Source organism: Ascidia mentula, chromosome 6, assembly GCF_947561715.1.
Source record: "Ascidia mentula chromosome 6, kaAscMent1.1, whole genome shotgun sequence".
In the NCBI taxonomy this organism is placed as follows: domain Eukaryota; kingdom Metazoa; phylum Chordata; class Ascidiacea; order Phlebobranchia; family Ascidiidae; genus Ascidia; species Ascidia mentula.
The window spans coordinates 15,488,865-15,513,596 of record NC_138571.1 but is presented as its reverse complement, the minus strand read 5'-3'; the positions used below and the strand labels follow the sequence as shown (position 1 = coordinate 15,513,596).

The window sequence follows — 24,732 nt, the reverse complement described above, 5'->3', positions numbered from 1 at the left end:
CATTACCTCATACCCCACGAGTAGCATTTTGACAGTGACATAAATAGTCACACATAAAAAGCTATTTTTGGAAACTTGTGCGCATGATAGTAAAAAACGAAAATTGTAATAGGGAACCAATTTGCACAACAACTGCTAAACCACCGCAAGCTAATATAGATGTCTTTTTGGATTTTTCATAACAATTAGGCCCAAACAAACGCAACTAACGAATAGTAGGGCAGCAATATTGTAAACCAACTATAAAAAATTGTGGTCAATTAAAATGTTTACACTTCAAATCAGTCATGCGTCGTATTCGTGACTTCGAAGTAACAAAAAAATGACTTGGTGATTTCTCGTCGTTCTGATTTTGCCGAGGTCATGCATCCCAACTTGTCACCCAGTTTACATACACCCGAATGCAACGCGATCGTGGAAAAACTGCAGGAGTGCTACAAACAGGTGTGTTGTCTTACATAAATTTATTAGCAAAAATACTGATGATTCCTTTTCTTGGGGCGATGGATTTAAAAACTCTAGTGAACGTCAATTCGACAGTGGCGAAGTAATTCGAAACGCTTGCTGGTATTTTGCGGGTATGGCGTTCCAGCAAGAACACCAACGATTAATGTGTCTTAAAAAATTTTGTAAAACTTAGGTTTGATCAAAGAAAATTTATTAAGTTGTTTAGGAAATCTCATCCGGTTTTCGAAAACTGTTTGCTTTTTTTCATTGACAATTATATCGATCTGGTATAAAAATTGTAACCACTCTTAACCAGACAATGCATCAATATTTCATGCAATTGCTTATAACCCACTGGTTATTGAATAAACACTGAAAATTTCAGTAGAGATATATAATTAGCTTCCTCCATTTTTTGTTTGCCATCTGCAATATTACAGGTGTTTGCAAAACCAGGACAATCAATTCATCCTGACCTTCTATTTAAAACATTTGCCAAGGCCAATCGAACTATAAAGCTACATTAAAACTCTGGAAACGGTTGACATTTTGGTCACACCTCCCAACAAGTTGTAGTATACCACCCAAGCAAAATGCTTTTCTTTGAACTACAATTTAGTTTAAATATAGAACCAAAGAATTGTTTATAGCAATACACACCAGATTATGATACATAAAATTTTTAAAAAAGTAGCTATTACTATTGATTGGCCAAAATAGAGACAATAGTCAGGAATTTAAATTTTTACAAATTTGACTTATAAATATGGGTGCACTTTTTACAGAATCTTTATGAAACTTTTATTTCAGGGATAATAGAACCAATTATCAACCTTACCAGAGGTTAGTTAGGTTTCTCAATGGAGGATTGCAAATATCACAGAAGAAATATTTTTTTAATAAACCTGCAAACTTCTTGTTTTGCTACTTTTCTGCACAAAATTCTTGTAGCTTACTAAAATGCTGTAGGTTTTCTTTTTTACCATGACTTTTGCCAGGTGATGTATGGTTTGTTTACAATAAACTGTTTTTAATTTAATATGCAATGTCTGTTTTTGTGGAAAAAAAACAAATTGGTATGCAAACATTGGACGGTTCTTTTGTTAACATATTTTTTCAATGATGTATTTTTTATCTTTTTTTCAGCATCCTTACAAGAAGTTTCTTGGAGTGTGTGATGGATTAAGCAAAGATATGAGTGCATGTCTACGAAAAGAGGTTTGAAGATAATAAGAACATGCTGTTATGGTCAAAGTCTGCAGAATCACAAATAATAATTTTACATGTAGCGGGAAAATAATCGACGGGCTAACTATGAGAAAAGTTTGGAGAAACGAAAAACTTCAAGTTCTACAGATTATAAAGATTTTAGAAGAAATTACACATCTTCCAGTCAACAAAATTAATTATCTTGTTTTTGGGTCAGAAAAATAAAGTTTTTATTCCTTTTTCCTAATCTGACCCTGACTGTTGGTCTCTTTACTCTTGCAGCTGATTGTTTATGCAAAAAAAAACAAATATATATTTAAAACAGTTCAGCAGTGAACAACATCAGGGCAGTAAAACCAGAACAACTAAATGCCCTTCTCAATAAAATTGCAAACAATGGCCAAAATATTAACCATTTTTCTTTAGAAATGACTGTAGATTTTCAACAACACCTTGTGTTGACCAAATTTCAGCAAGTTGGCTGCATTCTAAGCAGTTACTTTGTTTTAACTGCATTTGACATGGGTTTCGAATTAGGGCTTTAGTGAGCTGTAGAGCCTGGAAAATCAGTATATTTTGGTTTAAAATCATATTAAGCTAAATTAACCAACCATACACTTAACTAATATTTTAGCCCTTATTCCCAAAAAGCACCAACAAAAATATATTAAGCTCTGACAAAACAATCACTATGATGATCCTAGTGACGGATGCCAATTTCCACAAAGATACATAAAAAATAAAAAAATTTCATACAAACCTCAGAATTGTGATGAGCAATTTCCGTAACAAGTGCAAGGGCATTTTGTTTAAACGTGTCATGTCGAAAAACTTCGGTCACCAAACCTTTCTCTTTCGCTTCCTGCGCCGTAATGCGCATGCCGTTCATTAACATTTTGTTTGCCTGAGAATCGACATTTCTACTGGTTAAATCTCGACTTGTCGACAGAACAGTTATTAAATCATTTAACTTCAAATTTCACCAACCATATTCATTCCCAACATTTGCGGAAATAAATAAGATGAACACCCGTCGGGAGTGACACCCATAGCGGTGTACGGGGTCCAAAACATTGCTCTTTCCGAGCAGTACACAGTGTCAAGCAGAGCGAGAATAGAACAACCCAGACCTACAGCAGGTCCCTGCACAACGGCCACCAACGGTTTTGGAAAGTCGATCAGTTTGTTGATAAAGTTGCTACAAAATTACAAAAAATGACGTTGCACTGTGCGTTGTTAACTTTTGAAAACCTTTTTCTACTCACCGCAATAGTTCTGAAAGCTTTCGGGGAGTTGTGCCATACAGTTTTGGGGACGAAATAATTCCAATTAACATCTCTACATCAAAGCCGCTGCAAAATTTTTCTCCTAATGACGTAAGCACTGCAAGCGCACATTTACTGGCGACTACGGCGTCGAGGGCGTTCATCAATTCCTCCAAAAACTTGTGAAAACATTTTTTTTACAAAAATGAAGGAACATTATGTCAAAAGGCAAATATTTTTCAATTTTACTGATGGTGGCAAAAGCCTGCCATTTAGAGTCCTACTGAGTTACGTATGTAAAGTAGGCTTGTGGAGTCGCAAAAAAAATTTTAAACTCCTATCCGCGAAATTGTTCAAATTTCATAGTGGCAGTATTAAGACGTCACAAAAATATTCGAGTAATTATGTTTGCAACGCCTTGAGCTCGATTACATGACTCCACATCCACGATATGGTTTTCCATTACCTTCGGAGTAAGTGAGTTGCCCTTCCGCTTATTAGCAAACACTATTTCCACCATGTCGTCCCGCCATTGCAAGTACAAAAGTCTTTCCGTATGAACCCCAGCCCTACGTAAGACTGATTTCCGTTGTACGACTTGCTTTCGTTCGTCTGCAGACATTTCTAGGTATTCCACTGGTTTAAACAAATTTCTGCCTTGCTTTGTCCGTGGGTAATCGTGTTCTTTCGGCGTTGGGCAGTACTTGGGGTCAGCAACGCCCACCAGACGTAAACGGTCGCTCACTTTGAACACCTTTTGCGGTGCGCAGCTTTTTGGCAATATTGCCACCTTCGGAGCGTCAATTTTAACTTTGGCAGTTTCAGAAGCAGACGGTGAGGTCGTTTTTGTTTGAAACAACGTGTTTTGAAAGTAGCCATGGTCCTTAACAAAAAGACAATCAATATATCAAAAATCTTTGAACCTTCCAAACAAACCCGGCCTACTTTTGCTACGAATGTTTTCCTTGTCTCAGTATCTGCAGAATTTTTGACTTTAGCTGCAACAACAGTCGCAACAGAGCGAACGCCTTCGGTTTGTTTTTCTGAAGATTCCAGAAGAAAAAATCAAAAAATTGGCAGCAATATTGGATTTACCGAAGAAACAAAACACAACTAACAAAGGGAACAATATTCAATCAAATATTTCGAGAACATGTGACATTTTGCTGATTTTTTATTCAGTCCTCTATTACCTGTTTGAGAGCTTGAACGAAGGTCGACCGAAACTTTTGCTGTAAACGTATTGTCAGCTAACCGTTTGACAGCTTGTTTATCTTTACTGCCAACGAACAGCTGAGATAGGGTCACATTGGCATCTTTTCTAGTTTCCCTTGTCTTTTCACGTAATTCCTGATTATGCGCTGCAAAAGCTGTCAAGTATTAACTCAACACATCGCAGAACCGATGAAAAAGAACCAACCAGTGTTGAATTCTTGAACTAATTCACGACATCCAGAAAGATTACTAAGTGGCTCCCAACTGTCATGTTTGCTAGTGTAGCCTTTCCACCTCACAAGATATTCAACGTTTGGACGCCTGCGTTTTGCCAGAACCTTTTCCACCTTTCAAGCAAAAGTATGCGGATTCAGTGGCCTGTTCAAACTAACCGGGAATTCAAGCATATGAATTATTGCAATTCCCAATTTTAACAAAACATTACTTTTAGTTTGATACATTTTGGCTTTGATGAACTTCAGAAAAGGGTTTTGTACTTCAGGTGTAATCAAACAAAACTTGTGACAAATACTATAAAACACAGTTATCATCGTAAAAAAAACATCCTCAAAAGCTATTGTAGCGTGTCGTAAAGGAAATGGCGCATACTGTAATTACGTACACCACTATGTGCCAGCAGCACGATATTTCACAATTACTGAAACTTCCTTTCACTTGTAAATAAGGTACCTCAAAGATTTCTTCATCAGACGAACTTGCCATAACAATATGTAGGAAGGTCTACATGTTGTTCGTCATCTGGTTTGGCGAAAATCTTCCCCCTTTTTGCAAAAAAAAACACACAGCACAACCACTTTTCACTAACAAACGATATGTTTTTCGGTTAATACATTGACTCCAAACAAAAATTTTGACAATTGTCTCCTACAATAAGCTGAAAGTAGAAAATAAACTTGTTTCAGCAGCCTTAGCCTTCTGTACCCTGACAACTGGTAGTGTTGAGGCTAAAAGACATTTGCGTGAATATCTTCGGGTAGCGCAAAAGGAGTGATGCGAGAAAAAAATACTCAAAGAACGTTTGCATACAAACTCCATAAAATATTCAATTTTTTTTTCTTTCAGCGTCCAAGACCAATACAATCACCGCTGTCGAACTTCGAAACACAAGCGTATCTCGCAACGTTTCAGAAAATAAAACAATGTAATTCCAGCTCGGTTTTAGGTAGAAGGAATAAACCAATTATATATACTTGATCTCAAGCCAAGCGAAAAAAGAAAATCGCCTCGTCACCCAGCCTATTTCGTCTTGCGACGAAATTCAAATGGGATTTTAAAATGTTTTGCAAGCGGATAAAAATAGTGGGAACTTTTATTTTCACAATGATCTGCGAAGCATTTAAAATTTTCCAAACTTTTGTTATCCTAATTGACCTGAATGTTTGTGAATTGTAATATCAACACAATATTGAAAGAATCGATATGAAGTATGACACCTCAAAATACAACACTCATTATTTTCTTTGCAATTTTCACTACTGATTTATGACAATAACGTTTCTCAATATCTGCCTTTTGTTACTTTATCTGCCATAAAAAACAGAAATGGGCTAGTTTCACTCAATTCAAGTAACTTAAAACAGTGCTGGCCTGGCAGTTTTTCACATCAATGAAATAAGATGTTGCTAAAACAAAATAGTTTCACTTTCTAACACTAGGCTCAATCTATATTTATTCCACATTCACTTTTCTTACACAGAAAAAGAAAATCCACATTGTCTTTGATATTGTGATATTTGATCGTCATTTGCTTCAACCGAGATTTCAGGGTTTGGTGATGAAAATATGTCATAAAACTTAGTGGGAAATTATTGAGCAATCAGGCAGAATTAAAGATAAAAATGAACACGTGTAAATACACACATTTGTCGGGGTTTTGCAATAGCCTACTGCTAAATATATATTGCACATTTAAAAGCACTGAGAGATTTGCATTAAAAAGAAACACCATAGCACAACCGACACTTAAATACTGGTCTTTAGAATGGTTTGGGAGTTGGTAAAGTCAGTTGTGTGAGTCATTGCTGAAATTACAGCTTTTATTTTAACTGTGATGAGATATAAACAAAACATAAAGAATGGCTTTACTGTTGAGAGTATTTCTATGCAAATGTTTAAAAAAGGCACTAATTCTTAACAGAAACATGAAAAATAATTCAAAAATAGGTTTGAGGAATTTAACGTACAGAAAAATTTAACATAAAACAAAATTATTGTACAAGGAAGGCTTTGCAAAGTTTTTTTTACAAAAGAAAGGATCTATGGAGCCTTAATATCTTTAAATAGTAAGCAAAAATCATAGTTTATTAAATTTATAAAATTATGTTTCTCTTTAAATACAATCCTCCATAAAGTAGCAGCTAATAGAGCATATGAAGTCAACACAATGAAAATATGCTAGTGTGAAATGTCAGGACTTGAAGCTCCATTTCTCTGCTTATCTGGTGATGGAAGTAGATTACTGACTCTTGGAGCCAATTCTTCCCAGAGCTTGGACATCTGTGTGGTTTTTTAAGAGTAGGTAAGAACAAACAATAAAACTGTTTTATTATTGCCAGCAAACAATGTTTAAAAGGTTATTTACAATTGTTCATACAATAGATAAATATTCTTGTGCGATGTTTCATTTCAACAATCCTTTTGATGTGGAAAACATTTGTTTTTTCGACACAATGTAACCACTTACCAAATCCTGAAAGTCGAATTTTTTCTAACTTTCTTAGTTCACTTATATTTGTTGTTAGAGTGCACTGTCTTTATTTGATTAAGTTTCAGTGCAATGGGTGAGGGGTAAACAAACTTATTTAGCGAAAGAATCACTGCAGAAAATCACGAAAACCAGCATAAAACCAGTGGAGTTAATGTTGTACAAATGTGGTAAACTCCTATTAATGCTCACACCCTCTGTATGAAAATGGAAGAAGTTTATTTTGTCACGATGAAAGACATTGATAATTGAAAACATTTCAGAGAATCCCAGTTGTCCACCATTGTTATATTTTCTCAAAAAAAAACAACCAATGTGTGGTAAATAATCTGTCACTATGACTTTTCGTCAGGTAATATCAAATTGTGTATTGTAAGTTTTATTTTTTTCACATCTCCTGTCACAAATATCTCTAACCCGTTTTTTTTTCTTCTACAAACCCAACAAATTATTTTATTCTGAGGAAAGGTCTGTTTTTTTTATCTCTGGTCTTGTGCAACCCAAATATACATTAATTCCATTACTAACTGAGATTGATACTAGAAATATTAACACTAATAATGGATATAATTCTGAGAATAAACACACTGGCCCTCAGTGCTGAAAACATTGACATTTTATCACAAACTAAATGAGAATAAAACATGTCCATGTTTTCAACACACTGGGCCAGTCTGTTTACTCATAGAATTAAAATGAAATAATTCATTACCGACAAGTAAATGCAGAAGTACGCAAAGCAGACATAACACCTCAAGGTAAATACCAAATTTTCTAGCTGTATTAGATAATACTTCCAAGTTTAATTATCTTCCACCATTTCACAGTTATATGAAACCATTTCCTTAAATCCAATAAATACATAAAATTGAAATAAAGGACATCATACCTCTTGGTGTCCTTTGATTTGGGTCGCAACCAGAGTGGCAACAACCTCAGACAGGATCTGCATGTTGGCGTAGATCAACTGCGTCTCCAGGTGAATGCAGTGCAATGAGAAGTAATTGCGATTTTCACGGGTTACAATCTCGTTCTCTTGCTGTTTTCATGTAAGGGATTTAACATTTCAACACTAAACATCTTGCTCCACAATATAAATTTAACATTAACTATTTTGGCTTTATTTTGTTTAAATTTCCCATACTTTAAAACAGTACAAGTTTCAAAATGTAGGCCAGACCTGGTGTTTTGTTTAAATATAAAACCGCAGTTTCTGTTTTTACTTTATGAGTAACAAGAAGGACCCACAACCAAAATACTCACAGCTAAAATCCTGGATTCAATCTTGTCAACTCCACCCTGTGTTAGTAAACAGCACACATAAAACAACACACCAATACATTACCAAACTATTTCTACAAACAATATAATTATGTACAGATCTACCACCAAAACTCCACAATAAACAGATATAATACAACTAGTATATATTCAAGACCAATTTAAAGGTTACTACCTCATAGTCCAATATTTATTTAATTTAATACGATTATACCCAAATACTTCAGCTTCGTATGCAAACATTTACCTGTTCCATGTTGGTAACAGTGGCTGCCATTCTCTTGTTTTTCAAAGCGCCATATTTCTTTAACGCTGAGTTGTGTTCTCGCAATACTCCCCTTTCGTGCCTTTCACACAAATCCTACAAGCAGAGAAAAACTGGTTTGCTACACAGTTTGTAAAAAAACATCCCTCAAAAACCCAATGTTCAAGCAACAAGATACACAAACCAACAGCTAGTTTTCTTATCCCAAGCAACATAAACAAAAGTATGATACATATTTGTATATCAGAGTCAGACCTTGTTAGTCCAGACTACTTTGTTTGTCAAAAAATGTTGGTTAATAGGGTATCTGGATTAACGAAATGGGAAAACAACATGAACATGGCACGGAAAGAAAGTTGTTTTAAAAAAAGTTTTTGGATGTAAAGAGTTTGTAGAATTAAGGTCTGACTGTAGATGTGCAGTTTTCACTCAAATATAAAAAAACATTACATTGTCTACAAAATGACCCAGAAGTGTTTCATGTTTCTCATGAAAAGGCAGGATCGCCCCACTGCACATGTCCTTACTAGATGATCACAGCTATCATATGAAGATCACTAGGTTTGCAGGCATAGGAGCCAAGGCATTGTAGCCTTCCACAAAACCAATTACTATTTCCCAAAATTGCTACATTACACTTTTACATGTCACAGAGAGAACCTACACTTTTACATGAGTAATCTATGAACCGAATACCAATGCTCTTACATGATAAGCAAGTAGTTGGTCATACAACACGTTCAGTTGGTCAACTACACCCTCTTCTTCTCGAATACCCTGAAATCAAAGCAGAAATGTCTTACATTTATATATATTGCTTTACTTTTATCTGAGAAATCAAGGCTAAGGTGACTAAAAACTGGAGAACCCTTTTTTAAAAATTCTATTTTGTTCATATTATTATTGATTAGCAACTCCAGTCATATATTCAAATGCACTAAAGAGTCTGTAAATCAGCACCTGTAAAGAGTGCTTTTCAGCAATCGAGGAGAATTCAACGGATAAACTTCTAAAGGATTGCTTCAATATACTGAGGACATTATTTCCACCCGTTGCCCATCTCGAAGCCACTGCACTGTCATTGCCCAAAGCTCTGTCAAAACACAAGCAACAAAAAAATGAAACAATATTTTTAAACAGATGGAGTTGATGAACATCAATTGAAACTGCATTTGCCAAGTGACAACAATGGCAAAAACATGTGCATAAGCTGTTCTATTGCCTAAATCCAAAAGTACAACTCAATTCTCCAAAACAAAGTGCTACAAACTGTGTGAAAAATAAACTGTTGCTTGGCATTTGTTGCTCTGTGACATCACAAAAAGCATTATGGTGATACAAGTGTTTTGTTTAAGAAAAGCTGCATAGCATAGTTTAAACTTGGAAAGCCAAAAATGGTAAGTTTTTATTTAAAGCTTATCTGCAACAATTCAATAATCTAAATTTCCAATCTAAGTTTGGAAAGCGTGAAAAAAAACTGGATATTAGGAAGAAGGAAATTAAGCCAAGTTTAGAAAAGTCTATCATTAAAACTGCTCAACTGGCCAATAAAGAATTCAAGGTGTGCTCTTGCTTAAACCACAGAGTACTGAATGTGGTATAGACAATGTCTAAACTGATAATTTGTTCTTATGATTATGGTATGAGAGTAGGAAATTATCTAAATCCTATCTTTAATGATAGGTGAATGCAGTGTTTTTTTGATGCGCTTTTCAATTGCAATTCATTGCCTTTGAAAAGAGTATACTCAATAAACAAAATATTCTTAACAAAATATATCTACTCTATATTTAAACTCTCTCTCTATATGCAAAAAATGTAATTCAAAAGATATTTTAAGACCAATAAGTTTTGGTGTTCCAAAATCTTATGAGTGCCAAACATATTTTTAAAACAGTTTTACTACACAGAGTGACAAAGAAAAATCAGAGTATGTGAAAACAGAGCTTGATGAACAGTTTGGGGGTCCATGGAATGTTGTGGTCGGCAAAAAGTTTGGTGGCGTTGTTTCCTTTACACCAGGTAAGAATTAAAAATACAATTTTACCTACAATTTTTATATTCTAATTGGTTTTAGAACCAGATAATAAATTTTGGAAAATGATGTTGTGTTCCTTAATTTTTAGGAATAGTATTAGAGTAAAATTAAACAAATAAGTTATTTTGTGTGAATTGTGGGTGCATATTTTCAGAGCATTTCATGTACTTCGGAGTGAGGGGGACCTTCTACCTTGTCTACTGCACAAGAAACATAAAATCTCGACACAAATAAACAACATTTTTAAATTTCAGCTAGACGAGTTCAAATAGGAAGAGATTTCAAGCCTGTGTCGGAATTCTGGAACTGCATAGTTTGCAAATGAATCATTAAACAAAATACCCCAATACATATCTTATTAAATTTTATGACGAAAGTAAATTTATGACGTAAGAATAAACAAGAATAAATTCCTGCTTGTTTTTCTGTGTACAGATACTTAAATACAAAATGAAAGAGCAGAATTTCACTATGACACACCTTGAAAGATTCACCGCAAGTGTAAATGTATCAAAAAATCTATAAATGGTTTGCCACAATTTTTAATTCCTTTTAATTTTTCCAAACAGTCAAATTTTTCGTTTCAATATTTATAATGCCCTTGGATGCCCAAACGAAACACCAGGGTGACACCAGGCAGTTTAGAAACCACTGGTCTAGTATATTAAAGATTTCCCAACAAAAATACAACTTTCATACATTAGCTCAGTGCCGAATCCTTGCATATCTCCAGCATTCCCTTTGGAACGTTCAGCAATACGAGTTGCCATGTCCCTCAGCTTCTGAACATGACTGGTGACTTGCCTGATTTGCTCTTTGCTGGCTGCGAACTCAGTCTGTGTGTCTGCAGGCACCAGTTCCTAACACAAGAATTTCAAACTTAAACAGGTTATATACAAACCGTATATAGGCTGCAATGTCTTGGACCATTAATACAGCACGATCAATATACAATAGCTAAGATGGCCAAGCAACACAATTTCCATTGGCAAAACTTTTTGCATTGATTTTTTTTTCAAAAAAACAGTATATGTTTAAAGTTATTGTGAAATATAGCAATAAAATACATGCGGCCAAAACACAACATAAATCTTTGTGCAAAATAATTATCATTTTTTATTGTGTCAATAAAAATGTTTTCATGTCATTACAAAAGGTTTTCAAAATAAAGAAACAATACCAAAATAGGTTTTATATAAACAATACAGACTCAATCATGTTTTAGTCAGCTGCAGATAAGGATCACATGACATGGTCATGTACAAAAAAGGTGAAAAAAAAATTTAATTAAGCAATGCCAATATGGCAACAAAGCAAAGCCAAAAAAAGCATCACATGTTACCCAAGAAGGTTCAAAGTATGAGGGGAACAAAAATAGCTTAAACAAACAAATTGAAACTGTTTCCTTGTACCTTGGCTTGGGAGGAGAGCGGGCTGGTCACAAATTCGTCTGGCGAGCCTCGAAACTGTTCCTTTATTTTGTGGGAAACTTCCTATGACAGGAAACAAGCAAACCATAGCCTTTGTTACCAAATGCATTTTCAACGACTGGACGTAGTCATAAAAAGGGATTCTCGCATGGGTATTAAGGGATTTCAAAAATAAAATCTATATGACCAAAACAATGGACTCCAACCACAAATATGAATTTATAAATACTGTTGGGGTTTGTGCATGATTGTGGTATTATATTTACCAACATACACAAAACAATAAATTTTGAGTAGTACAAGAAAAAGTGAATATTGTAAAAAATTAGCTTTGAAAAAACTGCAGTATTGATTAATGTTTAACTGTGCTGACGACTGTATGTGCTTGCGCAAATATATCAAGTGTTTATTTAAGGTTGTTGCATGACACAATACATTCCCATAACAGGTCAAGTTGCTTGGAATGTTCCTATTCCAGATAAAAACACAATGAACTACTGACATTTCCAGGGGATATTTACAGTAAAAAAATATTTTTAAAACTGGGCCTCATTTATCAACATAAAAGTTGACCCCCAATTTTTTTTAAATTACAGCAGCTATGTACACAGATATTCTAATATTCAGGTACTTGTACCGAGCCTGTACAGTATTGTCCTGTGGCCAGTGCTATGTAGTAAAAGGCAAAATATGTTCTTACATGTCCATTAAACGAAAGGAAAAACCTTAAAGCTGGTGAATCATGCATAGCAGGATGTCTTGTAATTATCTGAAGATACCTTCTGAGAGACTTGCGCCGCGATTCGATGAACTCTCTATCCGCTGTGAATGCAAACATACATAATATATACTGTTGTGATATTTGTAGACTTAAGGGTGTCTTGGGTTTCATTCACCAGAACTTAAGGCTAAATGAAACCCAGCCTTTGATAATAAGGGTGTTGTGATATTGCACTTACTGGACATTAACACTTTTTTGGGCGGCAGCTTTGGAATCATCCTGTAGGGAAATATTTGCTGCAAAAGCTCATGGAAAGCAATGAAGTCGTTGTATCTCCGTTTCACTGTGCAGTTGTTTTTCTGACAAAAATATAAAAACACAAATATATTGATGAGCAAACCCTGCACAATTTTCTGGTTTTTATTAAAATCGTCCCTCTGTATGTTGCCACTTATACAGATCAATACTTACCACACTTGAAACTTCATATTCAACATGCTTTAGAAATATTCCTTTTTTCTCTGGGACCTGCGTAACCTGGATAGCGTCATATGCACAACATTCTAAGTAAGTAACATCAAGTTCAGTAGGTGATTTTTGATTCATTTTGCTCAGCTTCTTGAGACTGTTAATTTCACCCAGATTTGGACGGGGCAATTCTGAAATTTAAATCTTTTTTCAAGAAATAGTTACAGCCAATACACAGATGAACTTGTTATAAGTTTTCTATAAACTTGAAAGTGTTACACACAAAGTAAATTACTTTCAATGCAAAGATAGTGCTTTATTTACCAACGCCTGAGAAGTTGTCCAGAAGTTTTTGATTCACACCCTTTCCTTGTTGTGCGAAAGCAACCAGTGCCAATGCCTTGTAGAGGTTGCTTCGGCTAACTGTACCATTCTTGCACTCAATGTTCTCCCAAATCTTATGATAATTAGGAAACAATCAAACTGTTGTTTTGCCAAGATTTAACCACTGGCAAGAATGCACAAACAGCCATTGCAGTTTGGCACAATCGACAAAATTAGTTTGCAATAAAACAGTATCTGTAGCTATGCACAATATTGGTTCATAGTGACCACTTTAAACAACAGTGAGTTCAAGGAAAACTAAATGTATATATGTCGCATATTTTTACCTGACTTAATACAGCTCTTTCCAGTCCTGATTTTGTCAGAACTTGTGTCAAAAGTTGTTGTGTTATTTCATCGCTTGGGTTTGGGCATAGAGAGTCATACACATCCCTGTAGTATGGTGGCACAGAACCTAACACAATACATGTAAACACCCAGGTTGTTACCACAAAATCTTAACAAAATTCCAATGCCAATGTGATATTTTAAAACAGTAAGGATGGGAATACAATAATATATTTACAGAACACAGTTTCAATTTACCTGTAAGATCACCCATGCTACAGTTCCTCCAAAACTAATCAGGAATTCCAACTGTTTCACTGGAGGATTAAAGTTAGAACCTCATTATATCCCAAAGACCAGCACAACAATAAACCAATAATATATTTACAATTAAAATAAGTAGTACAACTGCAAACAAAAACAGCCCATACAAATGCAATTAAGCTTTCATAAACTCAGCAACTGCGGAAAAAGTTTTACAGAAAGGTATTTTGTTGAGAACTAAAATTTGTAACACAAATCCTCACTATAACCAAGAATGTGCATATGTACTGTATAAACTGTCTGTGTCATACTCAGCAGCCACACACACACAAACGCCCCGATTCGCTCACAGCACATAACGACTTGCCCAAAAGCCAATGAAAGCAACACAAATGAGAACTTCTAAAACTAATTTCTATCGCTTATTGCAGCCCACGCGTATTCTAAGCTTGGCTATTTAGCTAAGCCCATGTTGCCAAACCTGGATCGATGCGTCACGCCACGCACGACAAATGCAAAAACGCAAATGTCAAAATACGGATTACCGCTCAGCTTGTAGGGTACGTTTTCACGCACAACTATCGCGCAACGTCGCAAGGGACATCTTAGTCTATGATTCGTGTGTAACTTTAAGCATGTGAAATGCAAACAAAAAAAGCAAATTCGACTATTTCTGGGATAATGCACCAAACTTGTATGTAGTTGTGGAAATATCAAGTTATTGCTATGCGACCCTGTTGCCACGCATTGTTAATCGTAGTCCATAGGCACACAATAGGAGGTGGTTTAAACGAAGGTAGAAAATACATAAACTAAGGATGTGGTATACGGGCTTCCGCTGGAACTGGTTTCGTAGAATGAAATATGTACTAATATACCAGCTAAAGTACAAACCGTTTCAAGCTGAAAAGACTTGTATATATAACATTGATTTGCATCACACTATTACCACCTTTAAACACATTGTAACTATAATGATCAAAAAATTGCATTAATTACTCGTTTTAGTAACTTTTCTTGATCGATTAATGGACATCTTTGCGATGCGGTATTTTTGCGAACATTACAGCCTCCAATAAAGTTTAAATTTTGAAAAGTGTTTCTTTATGCAAATACAAACCCTGGGCTCCCGTGATTGCTACACAAGTTGTCATTCATATTGTTACGCTTGAGTGACAACGAAGTCTTTGATCGGTCATGTGACCTGTGACGTAGTTCTCATAACATCTGACGTGTGCTTTAACAAGAGACTGGAATGTTAATTTTTGTGACTTACATTAACCCAGTTATTAGTGGTGCATTGATCCGTGAATATTGCGTCACCAAAAAAATGGAATAAGTTGTGTTTTAGTGTGTATGATATGTTTGGACGATTTTTACAAGGGTATTCCTTTGTTTGACTTAAAGGAACTGAAAATGTCACAGATTGATTAAGTATCACTTTCCTGTTTCGGTTTATCAGGTTTATGTAGGTTCGTTTTTTGTCTAAATTGATTATTAACGTTTGGCAACATGACAACAGGAAAGGTTATTTTGAAGATTCGAGCCAGCGATTTGAGTCAGGAAGACCAAATTGTTGTTTGTGATCCAAAATGGACAGTTAAAATGGTGAAGGAACTAGCACATGGAAATTCAGGATGTGTAGTGAGTATATACCAATTTATTGGCTTTTTAATTTGTCACTGTTTAACAGTTTTTTTTGTTGTGACCTTCAGTTTTGTACACTGTTCCACTATTTTCTGATGTCTTATACTTTTTACAGAACTTGCAAAAACTCAAGTACATTTATGGTGGAAAGTTTCTTCATGATGACACTCTTTTGAACACTGTCTTCAAGGTAATGTTAAGGATTTTATAATCTTAAGTTTATTTGATTGTATAATATGAAAACCTAGTTAACGAAAAAATATTTCACAGATTTTAGGTTGTTGTCAAATGATGTCAGTTGTAGCATGAAAGCGTCTATTTCCAAAATTAAATCTTCAATTCATCCATTCTTTAACTCTATTTTAGATTTCCTCAGAGCCTCAAGTAATTCACTTACTGTCAACGGATCAATCACCGCAACCTTTACACCACGTCACTTCTAACCCTGTAAGTGTTTCGGTGTTACAACTCACTCTAGAAACTTACTTACAATAAATCAATCATGTTTATTTTGAGCTAAATAGTACATACAACTTAATGAACTATACAAGCTAACGTTAAAATAGCATGGACACCGATAAAACCTTGGTGGCTATCGAGTCAGGCACCAATGTAATGGTTACGTTTAAATTTGTTCTTAGACCATGCACAACATGAACAATTCCACTTCATCACCACCAACTGAACTTCGCCACAGACATACATACCCCAATCTTACAGCTTTGTAAGTCAGATTATGTTACATAGTATTTATTGTTGAAAGTTGCTTGTGGTGTATTGATTTTCAATTTTTCATGTATAATTATACTGTGAAAAATGTTGTATGTTATAAAATATAAAACCTTGACATTTTTTTACAAAATAAGCAAAAAAATGAAACTGACATTTTTTAATACTTTCTTGATCTTTGGTTTGAGCCAAACTGTGGTTATAGTATCATTACGTAATCGATTTTCATTCAGTAAACCACTTTTGATCACACTCGTGCACTGACAAGTTTAGACCAAGTGATTCAAGCAGCAAAATATGACGTCACTAACTATTTCCTGTTACTTGGATTTTAAATGCTGAGTAACAAAACAAAGAACAAAATGCCTGATAGTGTCAACACCATGCTTGTACTGAAGGAGTATGCAGAAAATCAACCACCTTTTCTATTTCCAAATTTTATTTTTGAATTTACATCTTTAAGTCATATTTAGCTAGCAAGGAACCAATGATTTTGGTAGTTCTAGAACTTTTTTTTTGTGCGTCAATGGTATACAGAGTAACAGACTATCCTTGTCCATTTGTCAATTTTTGACATAACTTTGCTGTACACCTGAAATATATGATTGTTTGTTTTGCAGCACTCAAACAACCTGGACGCCCGAACAGATGAGTGCATACTATCAACACCCCGCTTGGCAACAATATCACCACCAAATGGCACAGTACATGCAGTAGTAAGTTCTGTCATCAACTTATCACAGTTCAAACGACTTTACATTTCCTGTTGGGTATACTTTTAAATGCTCTGTTAATCCTAAAAAATAAAAAAAAAATAAAAAAGCGATGTTCTTAGTCTTACCCAGAAAACAGTCGCATGGTTGCTAAAATTAAAAGTTATTATTTATCCCCCCTTGACTGATTACTTTACTTTTTTGTAGTTACAGTTCTGCGTATGGATCCCACCGTCAAACTTACCCCCATCACCAAATTCCTGCACAACCTCAAGTGCAAGAAAGAAATATTCAGGTACCTGCCCCACCTGCTGAGGCACCCGAAGCCAACAGAATCCAAGTAAACAATAATGTCCCTGCTCCAGACCGCGATGCCAATCCTCCTGTGAGTATCATGTCTGTATGGTGTACCTGTATTTCATCACCTTGCTCAAAAAGATCGTTTGATTTGTGCACTTTAATCAAATTCAAAATAATGTTGTATGTTCACAAAAATGTCCTGAAGTGTGATTGATGATAGCATCCAGAATCAGGGAAAGTAACTAAAGAGATTGCAATTTTAATCAGTTTCAACATAAAAAATATGTGCTGTTTGGGGGCCAAGGTGATGGTAACCGTGGTAACAATATATTTGCAGGGGTTGTCAGCACTTGAACTATAAGTGTAACTAACACACCAAGTTAACATGACATGCATTTAATTGTTTGTTGCTGTTTGCTCATTCTAAATTTTAAACATATTTGCCTTTCGCTGGAAACATTTTTTTGACAGTTTTTCATCAAATTACAAGAGCAGCTAACTGTATCCTCTCAACATTATTTGATGTTTTGTGTTACAGTTTTCCTTTATTCAAATACAGTATATATTTATTTGTTATTGGTAATATTTTTTCAAGAATGATAGAGGAGCAGCTACCTGCAATATGATCCATCCTTAGTGGCATTTAATTGGTTATTGTCTATATGCATTGCAGATGAATGCCCAAGGGGGCTTTGCAGTGGCAGATGACGATGAGCAGAATGACTGGCTCGATGTCCTTTTTACAATGATGAGGGGTGGATTTTTCCTCAGTATCATCTACTTCTACTCCACCTTGTACAGATTTGTTTTCGTCACTCTTCTCTTCCTCTTTATATACATGTAAGTTGAGTGAAATGCTTTTGCACATAACTGAGCACACATTGTATTCAAGTAGTAAACCAATGTATATCCAGAAACTATTCTGATCGGTGATAACACTATTAAATTGTCAGATAATAATTGCTTTTATGTAAACATGTATGTAAGGTTCATTGTTTTCTATCAAACAACATTTTCAGTGTTAGAATTTTTTATTCTGGGCAGTTAAACAGAAACTCCACTTTACAAGTACATGCTTTCTGTCATGAATTAGCATACATTATGTTAACATAATTAAATAAGAAGTGTCCTAAAGCCATTTTATTGGTGTTAAATAAGGTGAATTATGTTAAATAATACTCCCATTTGAAATATCTTTGCTGGAGGGAATTTTTTTATTTATTACAACATTGATTAAAGAATGTTTCAAGTAATGCTGTTGTATACTGTGCTGTTTGACTAAGGTATTGTTTTTCTTGTGTTTAGATATCAAGCGGGATATTTAAGGCCTGCAAGAAGGAGACAACAAAACGACCAACCCCAACCACAACAACCATTGCCCGACGACAACAACAATCATGAAAATCCAGCCCTACCTACTGAAGTTCGTTTAAAATATTTCTTAATTTGTTTTTATTTCTGTGCAGATAAGCTGTTCTTATATAAACAAAAATATTTGAAAATTGTAATGGAAATTATAATGGATCAGTTAACCAAACTACCCTGGCAAACTGTCTGTCGATAACTGTATTGAGAGTTTCTTTGTAGAGTTGAAAATGTAGATGATTTTGGTCATAGAAACTGATGATGCCTCTTTTAAGGCCAAATGTATACTTTTCTGTTATTTACTATGTATGAAACAGTCTGCTTCATCGATATTTTCAGCGATACACAGAAATTGTTTCATAACTTCGCAGATAAGCTGTTGAGAAAGGGTCAGGGGTAATTTAATCTTTATTAATTCTTGAAGTTAAAAAATTGCCCTTTAAAAATTACTGATCCCATTCCAAATATTTAAATTATCAAATTTGATTTGTGTTTTCAAGGGAAATTACTTATCAGTTTAACATTTAGGTATTAAAAAAAAAATACTAACCTTTTTTTTTTGCATTTTAGGACAGAGTTTCAGACGAATCACCGCAACTTCGACCAGAACCGCCGTCTGTTTTTGCCACTGCCTGGTGCTTTTTTACAACGTTTTTCACTTCCCTTATTCCGCAAGGAGCCCCAGTGGGCAATTGAATGTTGGATGGGTCAAGCCGTGCCGTGTACAGCCATTACTACGTTGTAGTTAAATTTCCCTTCTTTATTCGCTTGTATTTTCGCAGCATACTCACACTTTAACTTGACATAGTCAGAAAATTATTCGAAACTGGTTCTCCGTTCTCTCCTGTTTTATGTTTTGCGCACTTGTGTAATGCTAAAGCAAAAAAACGCTAAATACAACTTATGCCTAACAGTGGAAACCCCATTGAGCGACGCGTAAATTTTTCCGCGTTATTTTTTGCGGTTTCAGTCAAGTTGAATCGTACTGCTTTAATTTGGACGGTGACGGTTAGTTTTTCAAGCGAGTTTGCCAGCAATTGAAAGTTTTGTACATGCGCATTTTGTGGCCATGGTGACGCTAAACCCAATACGACACCCAATAAACTTCAGTATTACGGCAAAATGTGCATGTTGTGTGTTGGTCATAACAGTAGGAAATGACGCAGCTTAACTGTTGATGTACCGATCAACTCAGCAATGTGGTTGTACCAGAAATGGTGCCTTTACAGCGTTTGATTGGCAATGTTGCATAACTTGATTGATAAAAACGCACTTTTCACAAAAAAATTCAATGCAAAATTGGAGGTTAGGTTTTGTTTATGCGCTTATGCCACTCACTGTAAGCTACTTCTAACAATTTGTACGTTGTTTCACGCATAAACCACAGATGAAAGTATTAATGCCTCTGTATTGAACAACCACAAACACGCAAACTATAGAAATATCGCCACGAAAACCAAAAGGACCAACGAGCTGGTAGACGATGTAAATAAATCAATGAGAGCCTTTAATATCGACCAAATAATGCACAGCAGCCTGACCCACTATAACGACATACTACTTTAAGGCTATAAATCTGCACAACCTCAATATCAGCAGCAGTAAACCAAAATACCAAAAAGTGTAATGTGTAACCTATAAAGTAATTGGCAATGGCAACTTCCTGATTATAATGTTGATTTTTTATTGTCCACAGAATAAGCCATATACTTTCTGTAGTGTACCTTTTGATATCAACAGCATTGTGGTGATAATAATGACGTTTACCCTATAGAGTGCCACGTATGACATAGCAAGGCATCTGGAAAAATTTGAGATAAAAGAGCTTTGAGCATTTGGAAGTCCAAAGAAACTTCATGCAATTCTTTAGCAGGTAAAGTAGCGAAGAAATGGTGCATTATTCAGCTTCAATCATTTCGTTGTAGCCTTTCGTGTCCATTAAGTCTTTTAACTCGGTTGAATCGGTGATTTTCATTTTAGCAATCCAACCTATTGAATGAAAGCAAAGTTTCAACAAACTGTCCATGATTTGTGGTAAAAAATAAAATTCAATATACTATTAATCTGAAAAACATGTATTTTCTTATTCAGTTGTATATAAAGCTAAAAATGATTAAATTTTTCCTTTGTTCCAAACAAGTCCAATGATATTTTTAACCAAAAAAATGCAAAGCAGTTTTTATGACAATTTTGGCTCCACATGTTTAAAAAATGCCCAAATTAGTAAAATGACCTTCTTCGGTGGGTGAGGTGTTTATTAAACCAGGGGTGTCATCCAAAGCCTCATTAACTTCAACGATTTCACCACTCACAGGACTGAGAAGGTCACTTGCAGCTTTAACACTTTCAATGACGGAAAATATTTCTACAAATTCAAGATGATTTGTCTTTTAGTCGGTTTCCAAAATTCACCTCTTTTAATTTTTGTGCCGTCACACAAATGTAGATGCTTAGGACATTTTAAATAATGCAAAAACCCTTTGTTGCTTAAATTATGTTACACTGTATTGCACAAAAGTATTACATATATGAAATAGCAATAATAGTTCCTTTTTTAAAATATTTTAATATGAAGTAACATATGATAAGGTGGTCATTCACATTATGCAAAAGAAACAAACAGCATTTTAGTTGGTTGAAAGTCTTGTGAAATCCTTACCATCTTTTTCAAATGTTTTACCAACCTCTGGCAAGTCAACGAATGCAATGTCACCAAGTTGTTCCTGTGAAATTTAACAATTGTCACGAAAACATAAACAGGAAAACAATGTTTACCAAACACTGAACTGCAATGGTCTTGTGTCGTGACCGTTTATGTTTTAATATTTCCATGCTCAAACGACATTTCTGACCTCATACAAACACATACATAGTACATACAAATAGCATATAATAATGTTTATATAGGTTTGTTTGCCTACCTGAGCATGATCTGTTATGCCAATTGTGCCAATGTCACCATCAACTTTAAGCCATTCATGTGATTCAGCATAGTAAGTATCTAAAAGACACAATTTTTAATAGCCTGTATTGAAATTTGAGTGAATGCCACTAATCAGAATTGGGTAGCATCTAAGTTATAAAATTTGTAAACCATTTATATACTGACTGATTACTGGCCAATATAAAAAAATCAGGTAATGGACAAATACTGCACATTTTAAGTAGCCAACACAATGACAAAGTAATCACAAAACATGTAGTTGCCTGTTTGCAAAGGCTTGGAGATGTGAAGCCTTCTCACAGCTGCAACGTTTGTTTGATAACAAACGTGAGGTGAAACAGATTTGCACACATGGATGCACATGTTTGTGCCGCAAAGTTGTCTAAGACCCGAAACGGCTCGCAGGGCAGTTTGACCCAACATTATGGTCGGAGATGTGGATGTTGCAAAATGGAACAACAACAGAGTACCACTTACACTAGACTAAGTAGCATAGACTATCATGATATATTGCAAATCTAAAATAAAACAAAACATAGGAAAGAAGCTTGAATAAAAGTTAAAATATTACCAAATTGGAATAACATCACCCTGTGATTCAACCTTTTCTAAATCTTTGTCATAAAACTCTCTTATTTTTAGGATTAAATCTTCAAGCATATATTTTTTCTTGCCAGACACAGGCATGATGTTACTTAAAGGAACAATGTGTTCAACCTCTTCACAAAATAGCTCATAGTTTTCTTCCGCATCAGGGAGGTCAATTTTGTTTGCCAAAACAAGGTACGGACGGTCATTGAGGGTAAAGTCGTACTGTGAAAACTCATTTTGAATGGTATACAGCTGGTCCCAAGGATCACCTCTGGACATGTCAATTACAAATAAAAGAAAACGACACTTTTCAATGTGCTTTAAAAATCGAAAGCCAAGTCCTTTATTCAAATGGGCACCTTCAATAATTCCAGGTGTATCAGCCACGGCAATTTGTTCAAAATCCTCATAATGAACAATTCCAACATGCGGAACCAAAGTAGTAAACTCATATTCACCAATTGCTGGTTTTGCCCTGGTAAGTGCCCTTAACAAAGTTGATTTTCCAGCATTTGGAAAACCAACTAGTCCACCATGAGCAATGGTTCGTAATTCAGCAACTAATGAAATGCTTTCTCCTGGTTCTCCAGGCAGGCATCTCTCAGGTGTTGTGTTTGTGCTGCTTACAAAGAAGCGATTTCCTTTACCGCCCATACCGCCACTGCAAGCCAGAAAAGAGTCCCCATCTTTTTGAAGGTCTGCTACTATTTCCAGTGAGTCTCTAAGATGGAAAAATGTCCCAATTGGAACTTTTACAAACAAGTCCTTTCCATCTTTGCCAAACATATTATGGTTATGGCCATCAGTCCCACTTTCTGCACGATAAACAGTTTCGACGTTTTGCAAGGATTTTAGGCTTTGGTCAGCAACGAGAATGACATCCCCGCCTTTTCCTCCATCGCCCCCGCTTGGGCCTCCTGCGGCAGTGATTTTGTCTCGCAAAAAGCAGGACATTCCATTTCCTCCGTTCCCAGCGAATAGTCTGATACGCTTTTGGTCAACGTACTTTTGAAGCAAACGCTTTTCTGATAATCTGACTTGTTTTTTAACCGTCGAAACATGTTTACCTCTTACAAGGCACAAGAAGAAGTTACGATACACAAGCATTAGTGCATTCTCTAGATTTACAAAGTAGAACACGTTCAAAAACAAATAGCACTCGCTTAAAACGTGCTGCTACGTTGGAAGATCACAGACGTGAAATGCTTGTACACGAAGCATTCAAAGAAAACCAATTCGCTTTACAAGCTTTCTCAGAAAACTACCAAGGGAAACACACTTACGTATATCACTCGGAGGGCACATGTGGCTTCGCTTCGAAGCAAAAAAAAACAACACGAAAACATAAAAAACAACTAACTTATTGCGAAAATTATATTCTGAAGCTATTTTTACCAGATTGTGTTAAAGACAAGAAAGCTGTAGCAGTTTCGTTTTTGTCATGAATTGAGGCGTCACTGACCCATAATCTCTGACGGATGTGTTCATTATTGTGTCAGTCATAGTGATGTGTTCCGGGTACCCGGACCTTAACATAGCTAACCTTAACATAGCATTCTGTTTGGCAATCAAACATTTTTGCCATAATACACGAATCGGTGTTAACAAACTGTCGGATCCAAATTATCCAGCCGGATTTGATTAATAACTATCCGAATCCGGCCGGGCCGCATAATTTGGAACTGGGAACATCACTAGTCAGTCATGTCGGCCGTCCTTTGCTGCCCAAACACATTTATCATGGCAAAATTCCAGACAATCAAAGCACATTGCCACCATTTCGCAATGGTACTTATCTATGTTTATTTTTGTGGCACCACTACGTATTTTTTTTTCCTTTTTTGGTTATTTATTGATATTGGTTCGCAATTACACTGATATATATCTGTGTGTAATGTTTAAATTTTCTTGTGTTTGGGCACCTTTTACGATTTCTCCCTAATAGAGTCATGATAATTCTGGACGAATTAGGGAAAATCGTAACGTGTGGCAACCCTTGCGTATCGTAAACCTGCGAAATGCGAGGGTGGATTACAGAGACAGATCGCGATACAGATACACTTGTATTTATGTTTTACCAAATCAGTCAGCACTTTATTGGTCAGCGATGGACGTTAAATTAATCAACCGTCAAAAATGATTCAACGAGGAAACTTGTTTTTAACAGTCTGTAGCAGCTAACAGGATGTACACTCATGTGCAGTCCTCTGTTTTACTTATTTGGTTTCAAAACGCGTTGTTTCTTAGTGATATTGACGATGCCTATAGTTGCCACTGAATTGTCTGTTCACCTGTGCTCTCGGCTGAGATACGGGCAGGCCGAATAATCCAAATTATAGTTTATGGATCGAATCGAATGGAATTCAGAATTAGTCTTGTTAAAAATAGAATCGAATCAAATAGAATAGCATAGAATGGAATGGTCAGAAAGGCGAATGCGTTA

General features: G+C 35.4%; 7 protein-coding genes across 8 annotated transcripts; 3 read left to right on the top strand and 4 right to left on the bottom strand.

The window, feature by feature from the left end:
* The first annotated feature begins 227 nt into the window (after positions 1-227).
* On the top strand, positions 228-1,908 carry LOC145905879 (COX assembly mitochondrial protein 2 homolog). Its single transcript, XM_082993197.1, has 3 exons — positions 228-444; positions 1,594-1,665; positions 1,737-1,908. Exons 1-3 carry the CDS (start codon positions 364-366, stop codon positions 1,851-1,853), a joined length of 270 nt encoding a protein of 89 aa, XP_082849323.1. The 5' UTR covers positions 228-363; the 3' UTR covers positions 1,854-1,908.
* A 15-nt stretch (positions 1,909-1,923) lies between these two features.
* Positions 1,924-5,026, bottom strand: LOC145905878 (chromodomain Y-like protein). 2 transcript variants are annotated; one of them, XM_082993194.1, is made up of 9 exons: positions 4,827-5,026; positions 4,342-4,483; positions 4,115-4,291; positions 3,867-3,964; positions 3,388-3,804; positions 2,922-3,100; positions 2,644-2,854; positions 2,417-2,560; positions 1,924-2,214 (listed from the first exon to the last, which is right to left on the bottom strand). In XM_082993194.1, the coding sequence occupies exons 1-9, from the start codon at positions 4,857-4,859 to the stop codon at positions 2,065-2,067; spliced, it is 1,551 nt and encodes a 516-aa protein (XP_082849320.1). In that variant the 5' UTR covers positions 4,860-5,026; the 3' UTR covers positions 1,924-2,064. The 2 variants fall into 2 exon arrangements, with proteins under 2 accessions (XP_082849320.1, XP_082849321.1); XM_082993195.1 differs by having other exon boundaries at positions 4,115-4,282.
* A 791-nt stretch (positions 5,027-5,817) lies between these two features.
* LOC145905617 (sorting nexin-8-like) lies at positions 5,818-14,140 on the bottom strand. Its single transcript, XM_082992863.1, has 14 exons — positions 13,995-14,140; positions 13,736-13,863; positions 13,389-13,521; positions 13,068-13,255; positions 12,835-12,955; positions 12,576-12,697; positions 11,858-11,938; positions 11,145-11,305; positions 9,368-9,500; positions 9,116-9,184; positions 8,390-8,503; positions 8,125-8,160; positions 7,751-7,900; positions 5,818-6,653 (listed from the first exon to the last, which is right to left on the bottom strand). Exons 1-14 carry the CDS (start codon positions 14,008-14,010, stop codon positions 6,552-6,554), a joined length of 1,554 nt encoding a protein of 517 aa, XP_082848989.1. The 5' UTR covers positions 14,011-14,140; the 3' UTR covers positions 5,818-6,551.
* Positions 9,737-10,699, top strand: LOC145906339 (putative dynein light chain). The gene is made up of 4 exons (XM_082993757.1): positions 9,737-9,748; positions 9,864-9,968; positions 10,318-10,429; positions 10,600-10,699. Exons 1-4 carry the CDS (start codon positions 9,737-9,739, stop codon positions 10,677-10,679), a joined length of 309 nt encoding a protein of 102 aa, XP_082849883.1. The 3' UTR covers positions 10,680-10,699.
* A 1,306-nt stretch (positions 14,141-15,446) lies between the features above and the next one.
* Positions 15,447-19,868, top strand: LOC145906196 (homocysteine-responsive endoplasmic reticulum-resident ubiquitin-like domain member 2 protein). Its single transcript, XM_082993615.1, has 9 exons — positions 15,447-15,644; positions 15,763-15,837; positions 16,014-16,094; positions 16,289-16,371; positions 16,997-17,092; positions 17,297-17,474; positions 18,063-18,229; positions 18,695-18,812; positions 19,325-19,868. The coding sequence occupies exons 1-9, from the start codon at positions 15,513-15,515 to the stop codon at positions 19,448-19,450; spliced, it is 1,056 nt and encodes a 351-aa protein (XP_082849741.1). The 5' UTR covers positions 15,447-15,512; the 3' UTR covers positions 19,451-19,868.
* A 274-nt stretch (positions 19,869-20,142) lies between these two features.
* Positions 20,143-22,212, bottom strand: LOC145905676 (glycine cleavage system H protein-like). Its single transcript, XM_082992937.1, has 5 exons — positions 21,962-22,212; positions 21,676-21,755; positions 21,414-21,477; positions 20,988-21,119; positions 20,143-20,743 (listed from the first exon to the last, which is right to left on the bottom strand). Exons 1-5 carry the CDS (start codon positions 22,119-22,121, stop codon positions 20,652-20,654), a joined length of 528 nt encoding a protein of 175 aa, XP_082849063.1. The 5' UTR covers positions 22,122-22,212; the 3' UTR covers positions 20,143-20,651.
* A 3-nt stretch (positions 22,213-22,215) lies between these two features.
* Positions 22,216-23,538, bottom strand: LOC145905675 (mitochondrial ribosome-associated GTPase 2-like). The gene has a single exon (XM_082992936.1). It carries the CDS (start codon positions 23,394-23,396, stop codon positions 22,266-22,268), a length of 1,131 nt encoding a protein of 376 aa, XP_082849062.1. The 5' UTR covers positions 23,397-23,538; the 3' UTR covers positions 22,216-22,265.
* Between the last annotated feature and the right edge of the window lie 1,194 nt (positions 23,539-24,732).